This window comes from Trichosurus vulpecula, chromosome 1 (assembly GCF_011100635.1).
Source record: "Trichosurus vulpecula isolate mTriVul1 chromosome 1, mTriVul1.pri, whole genome shotgun sequence".
NCBI classification, from domain to species: Eukaryota; Metazoa; Chordata; class Mammalia; order Diprotodontia; family Phalangeridae; genus Trichosurus; species Trichosurus vulpecula.
In genome coordinates this window covers 64,911,700-64,929,429 of record NC_050573.1, presented here as the reverse complement: position 1 = coordinate 64,929,429, position 17,730 = coordinate 64,911,700, and the positions used below count along the sequence as shown (strand labels likewise).

Genomic DNA, 17,730 nt, shown 5'->3' with positions numbered 1-17,730 from the left:
GGCATAAAACCAGGCTGCTGGATTTAGTGATTAGGAGGTTGCTGGTGACCTTAGATCAGTTTCAGAAGAATGACAAAGGAAAGAGCAGAAGCCCTACAATAAGACAAGGTTGGGGCTTCATGGAGGAAGTAGGCCTTGGGCTGGGCTCTGCAGACTGGGGAGGATCAGGGTAGTGAAGAGCAGGGAAGACATCCTGGGCAGGAGGAATAGCATGGTCAGACATGGAAAGGAGGGTGGCATGGACAGGGGTCAATGAGACCAGGCTGCCTACTGTAGACTGTTAGACATGTGTTCTGCCTAGAGAGAACAATACTCGTTGTGAAGCCAGGAAAAGCTCTTATTTTATTTTACATTCACTGTGAATGGGTAACTCCCTAAAGGAGTACACTTGCTCAGACAAATGCAAGGCTATTTATGTTCTGTTTCCAATTAGAATTTCCCTCCTTGTTCCCCGTTGGCTGAATGCAACTTCCTGAACCGCCTCTTCTATGTTCTATGTTCCATGTTCTTCTCCTAGATATGTACCCCCTCCCTTGTCATGTATTGCATGTGCATTTAAATTGTCTTGCTCTGCCCTGGGGGTGTGTTAGATAATATTAAACAGCTCGTTAAGCATGTGTACAAGCTTCTGACCTTTTTCTTGATCAGAAGCCAGGTTCTGCTAGGTCACAGCTCTGATTAGAACCAGTCACCTCTGACTTACATCTTATTGCCACTCCTGCAAAGCTGGGAGTAGTGCTAATCCTGTTGAAACAGAATTCCTTCTTTTGTTTCTCACAGGAGGGTGGAGTGGTGGGACATACCCATGGGTAGGTAGTGTAGAACCATATGATAGAAGGTCTTGAATACAAGACTGGAGTCTGTACCTTCTGTGACAGGAAATGTGGAATCATTGAAGATTTTGGAGCAAGGGAGTAACAACATTAGAGTCATTTCAGGAAGATGCTTGGACTGCCTGTATAGACAGATGGAAGGGGGCCAGAATAGAGCCATGCTGGGAGGTTGTTGCAGCAGTTTGGGTGTAAGGTGATCAGAGTCTGAACTAGGACAGGGGCCATGAGGATGGAGAAGAAAGGATGGATACAAGGGACATTTTGAAGGATAATCATCAGGACCTGGGTCGGAATCCCAGCTCTAGCACTTGCTGTCTGTGTGGCTTTAGGCAAGGTCATTTTTCTTTGGGCATCAGTTTCCTCATCTGTAAGATGAGAGGTTGGATTAAATGGCCTCTAAGGTCCCTTCCTACTTTATATCCTAGAAATGAGGAAGCTGGGACTCCAGGGAGAGGGCATGTGTCAATTCAACAGCTATTTGTTGTATACCTATCCTATAAAAGGATCTGTGTTTGTCTTTGGGAGATACAGAGATGAAAAACTACAAGAGTACCTGCCCTTAAGTATCTTATAATCTAATACGTGGGATTTGAAATCTACTCAAATAAGTGTGGCTCTGTGATCTATTCATTGTATAACCTGGGAGAAGACAAAAATTCACAACCTGAATAGTTATGTTATCCACTGCCCTCCATTTTATACATGAAGAAATTGAGACACAGAAAGGGAAGTGATTTTTTTTCAAAGCCGTATGTTATGTCAGAGCAAGGACTGATTGACTGAATGAGTGAACCTCCTGACTTAGAATTCATGAGTTTGGAGGAACTCAATGAGTCCTTTGGCTTCGTTAGTTGTTGTTGTACAGTCATGTTGGACTTTCCATGACCCCTCGTTGAAGTCAGGAATTGTTTTTCATTTAAAAAAACCTTTTTTTTTTTTGGTTGCAGTGGGTGATATAATAGAGATGGTGATATTGGCAGAGTAGAGAAACAAGTGATAACAAGACAAACAAGTGCATAGCTAAGTGCTATGAGAAATTCATTTTCACCTGGGGGTAGGGGGATGAGGAGGAATCTGGGAAGGCCTCATTGAGAAGGTGGTGCCTAGTCTGTGTCTTGAAGGAAAAGAAGGATTTCAAGAGTTAAAGAGGAGGAGGTTGACATTCTGAGCACTAGATGGTGACCTTAGAGATCCTCTAGTCCACCCCCTGCATCTTACAGATGAAGAAGATGGGGCTTTGAGAGGTGAGGTAGCTTGCCTAAAATCACATAGGAAATCATTGACAGAGTTGGGATTCAAACTCAGGTCCCTGTTCTCATCTTTGTCTCTGATGAAGAGAAGGTTCTTCTCTTGGTCAAGGTTAATGTCTTTCCTAGAGGCCTTCTCCCCAGGGGGTTTGCTCCTTAATCATCTTCCAGGTTTCCCCTCTCTAATTCTGAAGTTTTCCCTATGTAAAGATTTATTTTCTTAATGCCTATGAACATGCATAGGTCTCCTGAATGCATAAGTCTTCAAGGACCTGACCATCCCCTCAAACTAGTATCCAGTATCTCTCCTCTCATCCACAACAAAGCCCCTGGAATAAGATTTCTACCCCCTCCCCCTGCCCCCATTTCTTATCTTCTTGTAATGTTTACAGACTCCATTACTCAATTAGAACTGCTTTTTTCAAGGTTCATGGGATCTCTTAATCACCAGATCCAACTTTTTTTTTGTCATCATCCATCTTGACCTCTGCACATATTGACACTGTTGATAACAAAACTCCATAGGTTTCAGTGATACTGCTTTCTCATGGTTGTCTGTTCCTTTTTATCTCCCTTGCTGGATCCATGCCCAGTCTCCTAACCTTGGGAAGAAACCCAGGGTTCTCTCCTAGATCCTCTTTGCCTTACTTTCCATATCTTCTCTCTCGGTAATTTCTTTATCTGTCATGGGTTCAATTACTATTTGTGTGTAGATGGCTCCCTCATAGCCTAACTTCTTTACTGCTTGCTTGATGCTTTTACTGTCAAATCTGATGGTCTTTCTTAGTCATCATATGTGCCGCATGTAACCCAGTTGATCAGCTGTGTCCTGGATACTGTGTCCTTTCTGGGTTTTTGTGGCCCTATTCTTTCTTGGTTCTTCACCTACCTGAGTAACCACTCTTTCTCGGTTTCCTCTTCTGGTTTATCTCCATATCATACCCACTCACTGTGGGTACTGCCCATAACTCTGTCCTGGTCTTTCTCAAGAGGAAGCTAGGTAGCTCAGTGGATAGAGAACTGGGCCTAGAATCAGGAAGATCTGAGTTCAAATCTGGCCTTAGAGACATGCTAGCTGTGTTCACTTGACCTCTTGATTGCTTTGGTTTCCTCAACTGTAAAATGGGCATAGTAATAGCACCTATCTTCCAGGACAGCTATGAGGATTTAGTGAGATAATCTGTAAAGTGCTTAGCACAATGCCAAGCACATAGTAGGCACCTAGTAAATTCTTGTTTCCTTCCTTCCTCTTTTCTCTATACAGTCTTTCACTTGGTGATCTCATCAGCCCTCATGCGTTTATTATCTTTTCTATGCAGATGATGGATTTATATATATATTCAGGCTCTTTCTTTCCTCTGAGCTTCAGCTCTGCATTACTAACAGCCTATTGGATATTTCAGTCTGGATGCTCTGTAGATATCTCAAATTTGGCACATTCAAAATAAAAGTCATTACCTTTCCTCCTACACCCTCCTTTCCTTCCAACTTCTCTACTTTTGTCAAAGGTATCATGATCCTTTGAGTCCCCTAACCTCAGCATTAATCCCAGACTCCTCATTCTCCCTCACCCCACATACCTACCATAGTTGCTAAAGCACTTCCACCTTGATGACATTTCTCATATCTGATCCTTTCTCTCTTCTCACACAGCTGCTATTACCTTAGTTCTGGCTTTTACCACCTCTGGCTGACATCATTTCACTAACCTCACACTGGCCTCTCTGCTTCATCTCTCTCCAGTCCAAGCCATCTTCCACACTGCTGCCAAAGTGACTTTTTTAAAACAATTATTTATTTAATTTATTTAATATTTTTAGTTGTCAGCATTGATTTTTACAAGAGTTTGAATTACGAATTTTCTCCCCATTTCTACTCTCCCCCCCACTCCAAGATGGCGTATAGTCTGGTTGCCCCATTCCCCAGTCAGCTCTCCCTTCTGTCACCCCAATCCCCACCCCCGCCATCCCCTTTTCCCTTACTTTCTTGTAGGGCAAGATAAATTTTTATGCCCCATTGCCTGAATATCTTATTTCCTAGTTGCATGCAAAAACTTTTTTTTGAGCATCTGCTTATAAAACTTTGAGTTCCAAATTCTCTCCCCTCTTCCCTCCCCACCCACCCTCCCTAAGAAGGCAAGCAATTCAACATAGGCCACATGCGTATCATTATGTAAAACCCTTCCACAATACTCTTGTTGTGAAAGACTAACTATATTTCTCTCCTTCCTATCCTATCCCCCTTTATTCAGTTTTCTCCCTTGACTCTGTCCCTTTTTGAAAGTGTTTTTGATTACCTCCTCCCCCATCTGCTCTCCCTTCTATTGTCCCCCCTTTTTTTTATCTCCTTCCTCCTTCTTTCCTGTGGGGTAAGATACCCAATTGAGTGTGTATGTTATTCCCTCCTCAGGTCAAATCCAATGAGAGCAAGATTCCCTCATTCCCCCTCACCTGCCCCCTCTTCCCTTCCTACAGAATTGCTTTTTCTTGCCACTTTTATGCAAGATAATTTACTCCATTCTGTCTCTCCTTTCTCCTTCTGTCAATATATTCCTCTCTCACCCCTTCGTTTGACTTTATTTTTTAAGATATCATCTCTTCATATTCAGCTCACCCTGTGCCCTTTGTCTATATATGTACATTCCCTTCAGCTATCCTAATACTGAGGTCTCATGAATTAAACACATCATCTTTCCATGTAGGAATGTAAACAAAACAGTTCAACTTTAGTCCCTTATGATTTCTCTTTCTTGTTTACCTTTTCATGCTTCTCTTGATTCTTGTGTTTGAAAGTCAAATTTTCTATTCAGCTCTGGTCTTTTCACTGAGAAATCTTGAAAGTCCTCTATTGTATTGAAAATCCATATTTTGCCTTGGAGCATGATACTCAGTTTTGCTGGGTAGGTGATTCTTGGTTTTAATCCTAGCTCCATTGACCTCTGGAATATTGTATTCCAAGCCCTTCGATCCCTTAATGTCAAAGCTGCTAGATCTTGTGTTTCCACAATACTCAAATTGTTTCTTTCTGGCTGCTTGCAGTATTTTCTTCTTGATCTGGGAGCTCTGGAATTTGGCAACAATGTTCCTAGCAGTTTTCTTTTTGGGATCTTTTTCAGGAGGCAGTTGGTGGATTCTTTCAATTTCTATTTTCCTTCTGGCTCTAGAATATCAGGGCAGTTCTCCTTGATAATTTCTTGAAAGATGATTCCTAGGCTCTTTTTTTGATCATGGCTTGATCATTGAATAAAGGGGGATAGGATAGGAAGGAGCAAAATATAGTCCAATAATTTTAAAATTATCTCTCCTGGATCTATTTTCCAGGCAAGTGGTTTTTCCAATGAGATATTTCACATTGTCTTCCATTTTTTCATTCCTTTGGTTCTGTTTTATAACATCTTGATTTCTCATCAAGTCACTAGTTTCCACTTGCTCCAATCTAATTTTTAAGGTAGTATTTTCTTCAGTGGTCTTTTGGACCTCCTTTTCCATTTGGCTAATTCTGCCTTTCAAGGCATTCTTCTCCTCATTGGCTTTTTGGAGCTCTTTTGCCATTTGAGTTAGTCTATTTTTTAAGATGTTATCTTTTTCAGTATTTTTTTGGGTCTCATTTAGCCAGTCATTGACTTGTTTTTCATGGTTTTCTCACATCATTCTTATTTCTCTTCCCAATTTTTCCTCAACTTCTCTAACTTGCTTTTCCAAATCCTTTTTGAGCTCTTCCATGGCCTGAGACCAGTTCATGTTTTTCTTGGAGGCTTTTAATGTAGGCTCTTTGACTTTGTTGACTTCTTCCGGCTGTATGTTTTGGTCTTCTTTGTCACCAAAAAAAGATTCCAAAGTCTTAGTCTGAATCTGAGTCCGTTTTCACTGCTTGGCCATGTTCCCAGCCAACTTACTTGACCCTTGAGTTTTTTGTGGGGGTATGACTGCTTGTAGAGTAAAGAGTACTTTGTCCCAAGCTTGAGGGGCTGCACTGTTGTTGTCAGAGCTATTTCTCGCAGCAAGCTCTGCCACACCAGCACTCCTCCTCCCCCAAGAACCGCCAATCCAGACTGGACTCAAATCTAAGCTGGCTCTGCCCTCCTGTTCAGATCTGCCACTTAATTCCTCCCACTAGGTGGGCCTGGGGCCGGAAGCAACTGCAGCTGTAGTTCTGTAGCTGCACCTCCCCCATTGGCCCTGGGGCGGTGGCCGAGAGAACTCCTTTCACTTTGTCCCAGCAGCTTTTCCTACTAACCTTCTCTGTTGTTTTTGGTGTTTGTGGGTTGAGAAATCTGGTAACTGCCACAGCTCACTGATTCAGGGCACTAGGGCCTGTTCTGCCTGGTTCCTGGTCTGATTGGTCCAGGCGCGGCTCACGTTGGGCTCTGCTCCCAGTTCCGTGCGATAGATCTTACCCCACGACCATCCAGGCTGTCCTGGGCTGGAGCCCTGCTTCCCTCTGCTATTTTGTGGGTTCTGCAGTTCTAGAATTTGTTCAGAGCCATTTTAAATAGGTGTTTGGAGGGACTTGGGGGGGAGTTCACGCAAGTCCCTGCTTTCCAGCTACCATCTTGGCTTCGCCCCCCAAAGTGGTTTTCTTTAAGCACAGATCTGACCATGTTTTGGCCTATTCAATCAACTCCAGTGGCTCTCTACTGCCTGCAGAATAAAATATAAGCTCATCTGTTTAGCTTTTAAAGTCCTACACTATCTTTCCAGCCTCCTTGTACATTACTCCCTCTTGTGTACTCTTCAGTCTAGCCATACTAGCCTCTCTCTGTTCCTCACTCACAACACCCCATCTCCTCTCTTCCTGCCTTTGTAGAGTCTTTCTCTCAACCCTTAATCCTTAAACCTTTCCTACTCACTTCTAATTCATAAAGTCCTTCTCTTCCTTTTACATGAAGCCTTTTCTGAGCCCTCCTGCTGCTAATGCCCTCCCTCCCAAATTCCCTATTAATTTATTCCTATTTCTTCTGTTTATATCTCAGTGGCCCCATATTGCCTATAGAATAAAATATAAGCTCCTCTATCAATTAAGACCTTGAGCAGTCTGACCCCAGCCTGTAGTTCTAGACATTTCATAAACATTCTGTATTCCAGACAAATGGCCTACTGGATGGTCCCATACTCACCTTTCCCTGTCCTGCCTTCGTGTCTCTGAAAAGGCTAGCTCTCGAATCCAGAATACACTCCCTCCTCAACAGGGCTTCTTAGAATTCCTTGCTTCCTTTGAGACTTAGCTCATGTGCCATCTTCTTCCTTCTGAGAAGGCTTTCTTGATCACCCTCAGTTGTCAATACTCCTTCCTCAAATACCCTGCTGCTTCTATTTACTTAAATGTATTCCCGTAGTCAAACATAAACTTCTGGAAAGCATCAACTGTTCTACTTCTCATTTGTCTTTGTATTCCTAGCACTCAGGAGAGATCTTTGTATACAGTGGGTACACAAATGGTTGTTTAAAATGTTTTATTTATATTTTATATATTATATTGTATTGTATTGTATTATATTATATTGTACTATACTATACTCTACTACATTGTATTATGTCACATTGGGTCACGTCATGCCACACCACATCACATCACGTCACGCCATGCCACGCCACATCATATCATGTCACGTTATACTATGCTATACTATACTATATGATACTATACTATATATTATATTATATCATATGCTTTCATAAATTTCAAATAATGTCCTTCCCCTGTCCCCTCTCCATATAGGCATCCCTATCCCTATTCAGAGAGCCTCTCCAGTCTTGACCTTTGTACAAAGAATAAAAAAAGGGTGGAGGGGGTGGTGGAGGAGAGTAATTCGGTAAAACTGACCAACACATCAACTGTCTGACAGCATATGCAGTGTTCTGAACCTCGGCAAAGATGGGAAGGAGGTGTGTTTTCTCAACTCTTCTTTGGAGCCTCGTCTGGTCCTTATAATTGAACAGTATTCATTTGCTGGCTTTTATAGTTATAATTGTTGCTGTTTTGTTGTTCTTTCCACTTATATTGTTGCAGTCATTGTGTCTTGTTTTCCTGGTTCTGCTTATTTCACTTTGTTTCATAGAAATCTTCCATGCTTCTCCGAATTCTTCATATCATTTATTAAGGAATAATAACATTCATTATAATAATGCAATAATATTCCATTACATTTATGTCATACCATACTTTAATACCATATTACAGCCATGTAATACCATACTTTAGCCATTCCCCAGATGAAGAGTATCTACCTTGTTTCCAGTTTTTTGCTACTCCCAAAAGTGCTGCTATAAATATTTGAGCATACATGTACATGAAATATATGTATTATAGATATATGTACCTATATACATACCTACATATCCATATCTATAGCCTTTCTATCATTGACACCACCCCCATTCGTAAATGTTTGTTAAATTTAACTAAAATGAATCCCTTGGCTCCATTGTCCTCTCTATCCTATCCCCCACAAAACACTTTCCACTGTTCCAGGTTGATTTCTTGGTTCTCTCCAGTGTGGGGAGCACCATTCTGCAGGGCAGCCTCATTGAACCCAAGGTAGAGCTGCTTCCTGGAAAGCTCCCTGTGCCTTTTCACCCCATTCCCTCTGAATGACTCTGACCTCTTTCCACCTAGGGATTATTTGCCTGGTCAGCATCTATGGGACCCACCACAATCCTTCTGTGTGGCCTGATTCCAAGGTAAAGAAACAATGTGTTCTCTGTGCTTGGCCCCTTCCCTTTCTCATAGGAACTAGGAACTCTTGCCTGCTCTACCTGCCCTGGGGAGCTGCCCTTATGGAACTGAAGACCAGGCCATTTGTGGTTAGGCCTTCTGGGCTGCAGCCCAGCTAGATTAGAGCTGGCTGTCAGTGAGCCTGGAGCTGCCTCCTGATCTACTTATTCTTCAGCCCATACCATCCCCTCTTTTTCTTCCCAGCCCCACCAAACAAGACTTTAGCAGGCAATTGGTGGCCCCTTACTTGAATGACCACTATAGGTTAACCAACCAAGTTCCTATGCCCTTTCTCTATGTTGGCCTCTGCTAGAGCATCCCCTAGCCAGGCCTGTCTGGGACACTGAGCGAGGGCTCTGGGTTGGTGCCTCATTTAACCAGCATTGGCTATGACTCCCTCCAGGTATTCAACCCCTACCGCTTTGACCCTGAGAATCCCCAGCAGAGGTCACCCCTGGCCTACATTCCCTTCTCAGCTGGACCCAGGTAAGGCTTTTTGCCTCTTGCTTTCCTATCTCCAACCTTGGTTCTTGTAGCTCCTTTTTTTCTAGAAACTCTAGGATTTCCTAAGAGTCCCTATCCCCAGGGCTGGGTCTGAGAGGTAGGCAGCTCTGTTCTCTAGGGGTCTTCAACCAGTCCCTAGCATTCCTAGAATGCACATAGAAAATTCATGGACATCTCTGCAGAGCCTGGGGTCCAGGCTGGCCTTCAGCTCAGAGAATGACCTGATTGATTTTTCAGGGTGTGGGGCTGGGTGTATGTATACTCTCCGCTCTCCCTCCTTTCTTCCTTTAAGCAGTGCCTATGGCTGGGTATACGTTCTTCATACTCCTCCCTGCCCCCACTGTATTCTAGTCACACTTCTCTCCATCTCTTCTCTTTCTTTCAGGGCCTAGAACTGGGAGTATTGCTCTGTCTTGCCTCCTTCCCTCCCCTTTCCCACATCATCCAGTAGGGCTCAGGGTGGGGGGTCTTAACTTATATTCTGTGACCTTTCCTTGGACAGAAATTGCATTGGTCAGAGCTTTGCCATGTCTGAGATGAAGGTGGTTGTGGCATTGACTTTACTTCGGTTCCGGCTCACAGTAGACAGGACCAAGAAGGTGCGTCGGAAACCTGAGCTGATCCTACGGACAGAGAGCGGGATCTGGCTAAATGTGGAACCATTGTCCTCCCAGACTACTGAGACTCCTATGACTCAGCCCAAGCCATGAGCCCATTTCAGGGTGGAGACTGGAGGGAGTGGAAAGCAAGAGTGGGGAGATGGCCAGAAGTCCTGAGGCCTGGAGCTGTGTGAACCCCTCCCTTTCCCTGCTATTTCTCTCTCCTTGTGTTAGGGGTTGAGACCTGGTAACCTGGAGTGGGGTTCACCATCACCCCTGGATACCCTTGGGTATCCCTTGCCATCCCTCTTGAGAGAATAACCTTAAGGGTTGTTAGAAGTGGGGACCAGGGAGTGGGTAGCAGCTTCAACCACTCTCTACTTTTTGTGGGAGCTGTCCCACCCCCTCCTGGCTGTTGGGTTTGCTCTCTGGAAGCTGATTGGACTTCTTCAGCTATAGGATCATTCACTCTTCTCATTTTCATTTTATTTTTTAAGACAAAAGAGAAAAAAGAAAGAAAAAAGAAAATCAAAGGCCCTCATCTTGAATGTAGTTTTCCAGATCTGCCTGTACATTGCTGAAATTATGTAATTTTGTTTAATAAAACTAGTAGGATATCAGTATCTATTTACTCTGGTTCTACTCCCTCTGACATTGACAGTTGGGAAAACAAGGGAGCCAGGCACATGGTCTGGAATCCCTGCTACTGGGAAGGCTGAGGCTGATGGATCTCTTGAGTTCAGGAGTCCTGAGTCAATCAGGCTCAGCCTGCTTGGGAGTCAGAAGAAGGTTTGGCACAGGTAGGGTGATCTCCTGTGAAGAGAGGTACCACCAGCTTGCCTAAATAGAGGCAAAAAAACCCAAGTCAGAAAATGGAGCCGGTCAAAACTCCTATGCAGATAAGAGAGGGACAGGACCCATGTGTAACACCTTTACTTCTAGCCTGGGCAAGAGGTGGAGGCCAAGCCTGAAAGAAAGAGAAAGAAGGAAAGAAAGAAAAAAGAAAGGAAGGAATAAAGAAAGAAAAAGAAAGAAGGAAGGAAAGGAAGAAGAAAAAAGAGAAAAAGGAAACTGAAAATTGAGAAGTGGCAGGGGGTGGGGTGGGGGGAAAGATGAAACCTTTGAATCAGATTCAATAGATAAGATATGGCATCCCATGATATGTAGGGAATAAAGACAAATGTATATGACTGATTAATTTCTCAATAGATAAGCAGGCAAAGGAAATGAACAAAGAGTTTTCAAAAGCAGAAATGTTAACTATCCACAACCATATGAAAGATTGCTTCAGATCCTAATACTAAAAGAAATGCAAATCAAAAAAACTCTGAGGTTTCAGTTCACACCCAGAAAATTGGAAAAGATGACAAAAGACAAAGGCTAAGTAATGCATTGTAGGTAGAGCCATGACTTCAGCCAGTCCTTCTGTTACTCTGGCTACTCAAGAAGGATATTGGAGAGGCTGGTTGGGGGAGGGGCTGCACAGAGGTATAAAAGCCCCAACACTGACCCACTTCAATTCACAAAGCCTTCCTTTGTATGTGCAGGGCCTTGTTCTAGGCCCTCCCAAGAACAGACAAAAATGAAAGTTCCCCATTACTTTCTAATGAGAAGATACAACATGTAGGCAGATAAGTAAATGCCAGATAATCTGAGGAGAAAGAGAGAACTAAACAAACTGAGGTGATCAGGAAAGCCTTCTTATAGGAGGTGACCCCTGAGCTACACTTTGAAAATATTGAAGAAGGTAAGGAGGGAGGGCGTCTCAGGCCCATGGGATAGCTTTTGCAAAGGTTGGGAGATGAGAGCTGGAATGCTGAATTGGGGAACAGTCATTTGGCTGGAATGTGGAGTATGTGAAGGGGAGTAATGTGAGCTATCTGGAAATACAGGCTGAGACAGATTGTACTGGACTTTAAATGCCAAAACACAAGAGTTTCTATTTTATTCTAGAGGCCATTGGGAGACATTGAAATTTCTTGAGCAGGGTCCTAATATGGTCACAACTGTGCTTCGGGCTACAACAAAAAGTGTTGCTATCGATGTTTTTGTAAATACGGACTTTTCCCTCTTTCTTTTCTCTCTTTGAGGGTATAGGCCTGGTAGTGGCATTGCTGACTCAAAGGGTGCACATTTTGGTGACTCTTGGGGTATAGTTCCAAATTTTTAACAGAATGTCTGGACCAAGAACTATGTTCAAGCATGTCTCAACACTTATTAACTGTGTGATACCACACAAATAATTTCTGTACCTCAGTTTCCTCATTTGTAAAAGTGAGGGGGGTTGGCCTCAGTGGCTTCTAAAATTCCCTCTGGCTCCAAGGCTCTAAGTCATAATCCTATGACCAATTCACAGGTTTACCAAAAGTGCTTCAATGTGCTCATCTCCCTATAGCCCCTCCAACAATTTCATTTTTCATTTTTGTCGTGTTTGCTGATATGATGGATGTAAAGTAGAACCTCACTGTTGTTTTACTTTGAATTTCTTGAATTATTAGTGATTAGGAACTTTTTTCTTATGTGGCTATTGATAGCTTGGATTTCATTCTTTGAGGAGGGGAGATTAGGATACCATTTCACTGGGGGGTCTCACTCTCCAGGGCCCTTTGATGATGGAGGGTAGGCTCAGTTTTTTCTCCAGTACCAAGGAAGATCAAATGGGGGCATCTGGGTGTGTAAATACCTGATGATTGCCCTTCCTCTCACACTCTACTGCTGTCCTTTTGTCTCATCCCAAGTGGATTGAGGGCGGCATAATATGCAGTCAGAAGACCCCTTCTAGGCAGACCCCGGTATTGGGCCATCTGTCTGACTCCAGGAGGGTTCCTGGGTGGGAGAAGCCTGGTGTCTGAAGCTTTAGGAGACTAGTCTGTGGGCAGATGGCAAATGCTTAGCACCGTGCCTGGCACAGAGACGATCCTTAATAAATATTTATTGAATTCAATTGGATGCAGGGCAGCCAGAAGATCTGGGTGAAGGTGGATTGTGGAGGCGCTTAAATTGGGGGCCGAGGAATCATTTAAACATGTCATCACAACAGCTCCCTTTCTATATTAAAAAAGTGCTTTTACTCATAAGCCCTTGAGGCAGGGTACAAGAATCATCATGTCCCTTCTTCTACCTCTTTCTAGAGCTGAAGTTCCCTGGGAAGGTAAGTGACTAGCTTAAAGCTCATGGAATTCTAGCTCCGAGGGTAAGGTCCTCCATCTTCAGCAGCCCGCCTGACCAGAGATAGAGGGGAAAATGTCTCTTCCCACCCTGTCTGCCTTTGATCCTTTGAGTTCAGTGCTAGCGTGAATGGGGAATGTATTTTGTATCCTGGAGCTCCCTCTGCTGGAATATTTTAAGATGACAGACTATAATCAGATTTAGTGTGGGAAGGGATTTTAGGGCCACCTTGTCCAACTTCCTCATTTTACAGCTAAAGAAACAGGCTCAAGGCATAACATGGGTGGGAACTGGCAGATCCAGGATTCATACTTTTGATTTTCTCTTCTCCTTCTAATTTTCAGTGTACTCTTATCGACTGATTTCTTCCTCGTTGCCTTCAAACATGCCCACATCTAGAAAATCTTCACTTGTTCCCATAGTCTCCTCAAGCTTATACTGTATCTCTGCTTTCATTCACAGCCAAACTCCTAGGAAAAACCTTTCTATGCTTGTTGCCTGCATATTCTCACCTTTTTTCTCACTTCTTGATGCCTTGCATTTTGACCTCCACTCCTACCACCCAACAGAAACAGTTCTCTCCCAGGCAATCACTGTCAAATTCAATTCTCCCCCATGCCCTGTACCCCTCCTTTCTGACCTCTGCGCAGCATTATACACCACTAACCACTACCCCTTTCTGAACACTCTCCCTTAACTAGGCCTTCCTGGCATTGTTTATTATGCTTCTCTTTCTACATTCCTGATCAGTGGATTCTGGCAAGGCATTTGAGGAAATCTCTTATGCTATTCTTGTGATCAAAAGGGCCTAGATGATAGCACAGGTGAATTTGAGGCTAGCTGAATTATCAGTGATTGATATATGCAGCAACTCCCGAGCTCCTCTAACCTCTCAGAAGGGCTCCAGACCTGAATGATTAAGTGCCTGTTAGACATCTTCACAAACTCAATGGGAAAATACTAAACTCATCACCTTACCTTCAAAATCTGTCCCTCCTCTTAATTTTCTCACTCTGGTTAATGGCCTACCATATTCCCATAGGATCCTATCCGGAAATCTTGGAAGCATTTAAAATTTTAAAAAAAAATTATCTAGTTTTGGTTACATTTTAAGTCCCTTTCCTCCTCACCCCACGCTAGAAAAAGCCACCATTTGACACCAATATATTATGTAAAAACACTGGGACATCACTAGTTGTTTTGATTTATGTATTGCCTCTGGACTCCGATGACTGGAGGAGAGAGTGAAGCTGATGACTTTGCATAGCTCTGACTCACTTAAATCCAGTTCACTTTCAGGTAAAGATATCACCCTTCTGATGTCATTGGTCCGCTTTGAGAACAAAGGGCAAACAACAAACAGCACACTAGATATGCTTCTGTTTGTCAGTTCTTTCTCTGGAGGTGGATAGCATCTTCCTTCATGGTCCTTTGTAGTTGATTTTGTGTGAGGGAGTGAGAAAATAAAACATGAAGACTTTGCAGGGAATATATATGTATAAATATATATCTCTATCTATTCATATCTATACTTAGAAATGTTTAAAAAATCAAGAAATAGGGAAATAGGGAAGTGGAAAATTCTGAGGCCATGACAGCCTGATTTCTCAGCCTCTGGGAAAGTTTCTTTTTTTACCCTGAAACTTTTTGTTCTTTCTTCTGGTTCTGGTTTAAAGATTTGCTGAGTAAGAATAGGGTCACTGTGACCTGCTTTCCTTTATTGTAAAAGTACTGTAGAAGAATGGAGAGGGTCTCCCCCTCCCCTTATTCTCCTTCTTTAGATTTATAGATGTCACCTCAATTGTAATCATTAACTAAGGGAATGGGAATTGGAATTTCTGTGCCTTGATTTCCTGGTTCTTTGTCTAGTTTTTCATGCTCAGATTGTAAGCCCACCTCCCAGCCAACGGTGAGAAGGGTCAGAGGTGGGTGGGAATTCCCTTGCGTTAGGTATAATTATTGGTATTTTGCGCCTTGTATGGGGCCTCCCTTGCTAGATCTGTTCTGGCAGAGGATGCCCTGTTCTCATGAGAATCAAATAAAATTTTATTTGTTCCCACCCTGAGATGGCTCCTTATTAAAAATTAATTTTTTTTAATTGGTGAGGGTCTTTCATCCCACACAGTTTGAATATTTATAATACTCAGAATAACCTAGTCATTCACAGTTATTCTTTGAACAATATTGCTGTTACTATATACAATGTTCTTTTGGTTCTGCTCATTTCATTCTTCATTATTTCATGCAAGTCTTTCCCTGTTTTTCTAAAATCAATCTGTTTATCTTACAGCACAGTAGTATTCCATCACAATCATATACCATAACTTGTTTAGCTCTTCCCCAATTGGTGGGCATCCCTTCAATTTCCAGTTCTTTGTTACCACAAAGAGAGCTGCTATAAATTTTTTAGAACATATAAGTTCTTTTCCCTTTGCCCTGGTCACCTGGGGATACAGACCTAATAGCTGTCAAAGGGTGTACACAGTTTTATAACTCTGGGCATATTACCAGATTGTCTCCAAAATGGTTGGACCAGTTTATAGTTCCTCCAACAGTGTATTTGTGTCCTAATTTTCCGTGTCTTCTCCAATATTTGTTATTTTGCCCTTCTGTCACTTTAGCCAATCTGATATGCCTGAGATATCTCAAAATTGTTTTAATTTTCATTTCTCTAATTGATAATGATTTAGAACATTTTTTCATATGACTATATAGAGCTTTGATTTCTTCATCCAAAAACTACCTTTGACCATTTATTAATTGTCTTTGACTCCTGGATTTTAAATGCCTTTGACTGTTTATCAAAGTTAATAATATTCTTATAAATTAGACAAAATGATCTTTATTTTTGAGATATGAGATCTTTGCCTGATAAACTGTTTGTAAAAATCTCCCCTCCCCCTTCCCCCATTTTTTGCTTTCCTTATAATCTTGGCTACATTGTCAAGGTACAAGGTACAAACCCTTTTTAATTTAATGTAATTAAAATTATCCATTTTATTTCTCACAATGCTCTCTATCTCTTGTTTATTCATAAATTCTTCTCTTTTCCATAAATTTGATAATATGTTCCATATTCTTTTAATTTCTTATGATATCTCCCTTCATATCCAGGTCATGTATCTATTTTGATCTTATAAATGGTATAAATGGTGTCAGATATTAATCTATACCCTTTTCTGCCAGACTGCTTTCTAGATTCCCCAACAATTTTTCCAAATAATGAATTCTTATTCCAAAAGCTTAAATCATTACATTTATCAAACAAAATCATTTACTACTGTTTATCACTTGGAAGCATTTTTCTTTCTTAAATTTCCCCCTCAAGTCTCACAGAATCATAGAATTTCATAGTTGGTGATCAATGTAGTGATTAATGGATTGACATCTACATTGAGGAAGATTCTGTAATGTGATACCATATATTTTGGACTTTAACCATATTCTACTTAACATTTTTTTCACTTACTTGAAAGGACGTGTGGTGTATTTATTAAATTTTTAGATAACATGAAACTGTGACAGATAACTGTGAGGACTAGTTGAAGGACCAAACTGAGATTTCTGCCTTCCCTACTCCACAGGCTAGAATAATAGACCAAATCTAATGCAATAAAATGTTTTAAGGATAAATGTCAAGTCCTTTACTTGGGTTAAAAAAGTCAACTGCATGAGCACAGGATAGAGTAGACATTGTTATAGAAGACCTCTGGGTTTTCATGGACTGCCATGATGCTCAATATAAGTTGACAATGTGCCATAGAAGCTGATATGACCTTAGGGTGAAATAGGATATGTATAGTTTTTAGAATAAAGTAGCTGATAGTAACATTGAAAGAATAAGGAATATTTGACTTAGAGAAAAGAAGACTGAGAAAAGTACATGATAATTGTTTCTAAGTAATTGAAATGCTCACATGTAATACAGGGATTAAGATTGTTCTTGTCCCTAGAGGTCACTCTTAGGAGAAATGACTGTGAGTTAGAAGGAAGTGATTAGAACTTGATGTAAGTAAAAACTTTTTTTTTTTTGACAATTAGAATTGTCCAAAAATGGAATGGGCTCTCTTGGGAGGTGTTGGGTTCACCCTCATTGGAGATCTTCCAGGTGAGGTAGGGATGACTGCTTAGTAGGGCTTCTGCAGAAATTTCCATTCTGGAAAGGTGTAGATCATGGGAATCATGGAGGTGGGTGAACTGGGAGATCGGTGTGTTTGAGGGCCCACCAATATGATATTTAAGGGAGGGTTTGGGGTGAAAATAAAGACTATGAGAACTTCTACAGAAAGGGAATACTTTGGGGGCTGACAGAATACTATAATTAAGACCTAGAGAAGGCTATGTAAACAGATGAAGTGAACCTTCAAGAAGTGCTGAGGATCTAGAAGAGACTATGAGGAGCACGAAATATGTGTTCTCCCCCTTTTGGGCAGTGGGGCCATGAATAATGTATACCTAGTAATGTAGAGGGTTCAGGGATGTAGTGTCTTGCAAAAGAGAGATAGGAGAAGTAGTCAGAGACATGGGAGGGTATCTGTAAGAATATAGTGTCATGGAAGTCAAGGAAGGAGAGACAATATAAAAGAAGTCAATGTTTTGGCATATAAAAGAGTGTGATTCCAAATAAATGAAACTTACTCTGTTAAGCACCAAAACTTAAAAACA

The 17,730-nt window shown here is 41.8% G+C and overlaps 1 protein-coding gene across 1 annotated transcript in view; it reads left to right on the top strand.

Moving 5' to 3' along the window:
• LOC118850704 (cytochrome P450 4F22) overlaps positions 1 to 10,486 on the top strand; it is a 36,991-nt gene extending 26,505 nt beyond the window's left edge. Inside the window, exons 10-12 of the mRNA XM_036760296.1 lie at positions 8,696 to 8,760; positions 9,198 to 9,280; positions 9,801 to 10,486. Of these exons, the coding sequence (XP_036616191.1) occupies positions 8,696 to 8,760; positions 9,198 to 9,280; positions 9,801 to 10,008 (356 nt within the window). The 3' untranslated portion in view covers positions 10,009 to 10,486. The remainder of the gene's footprint in view (positions 1 to 8,695; positions 8,761 to 9,197; positions 9,281 to 9,800) is intronic.
• Positions 10,487 to 17,730: the final 7,244 nt, after the last annotated feature.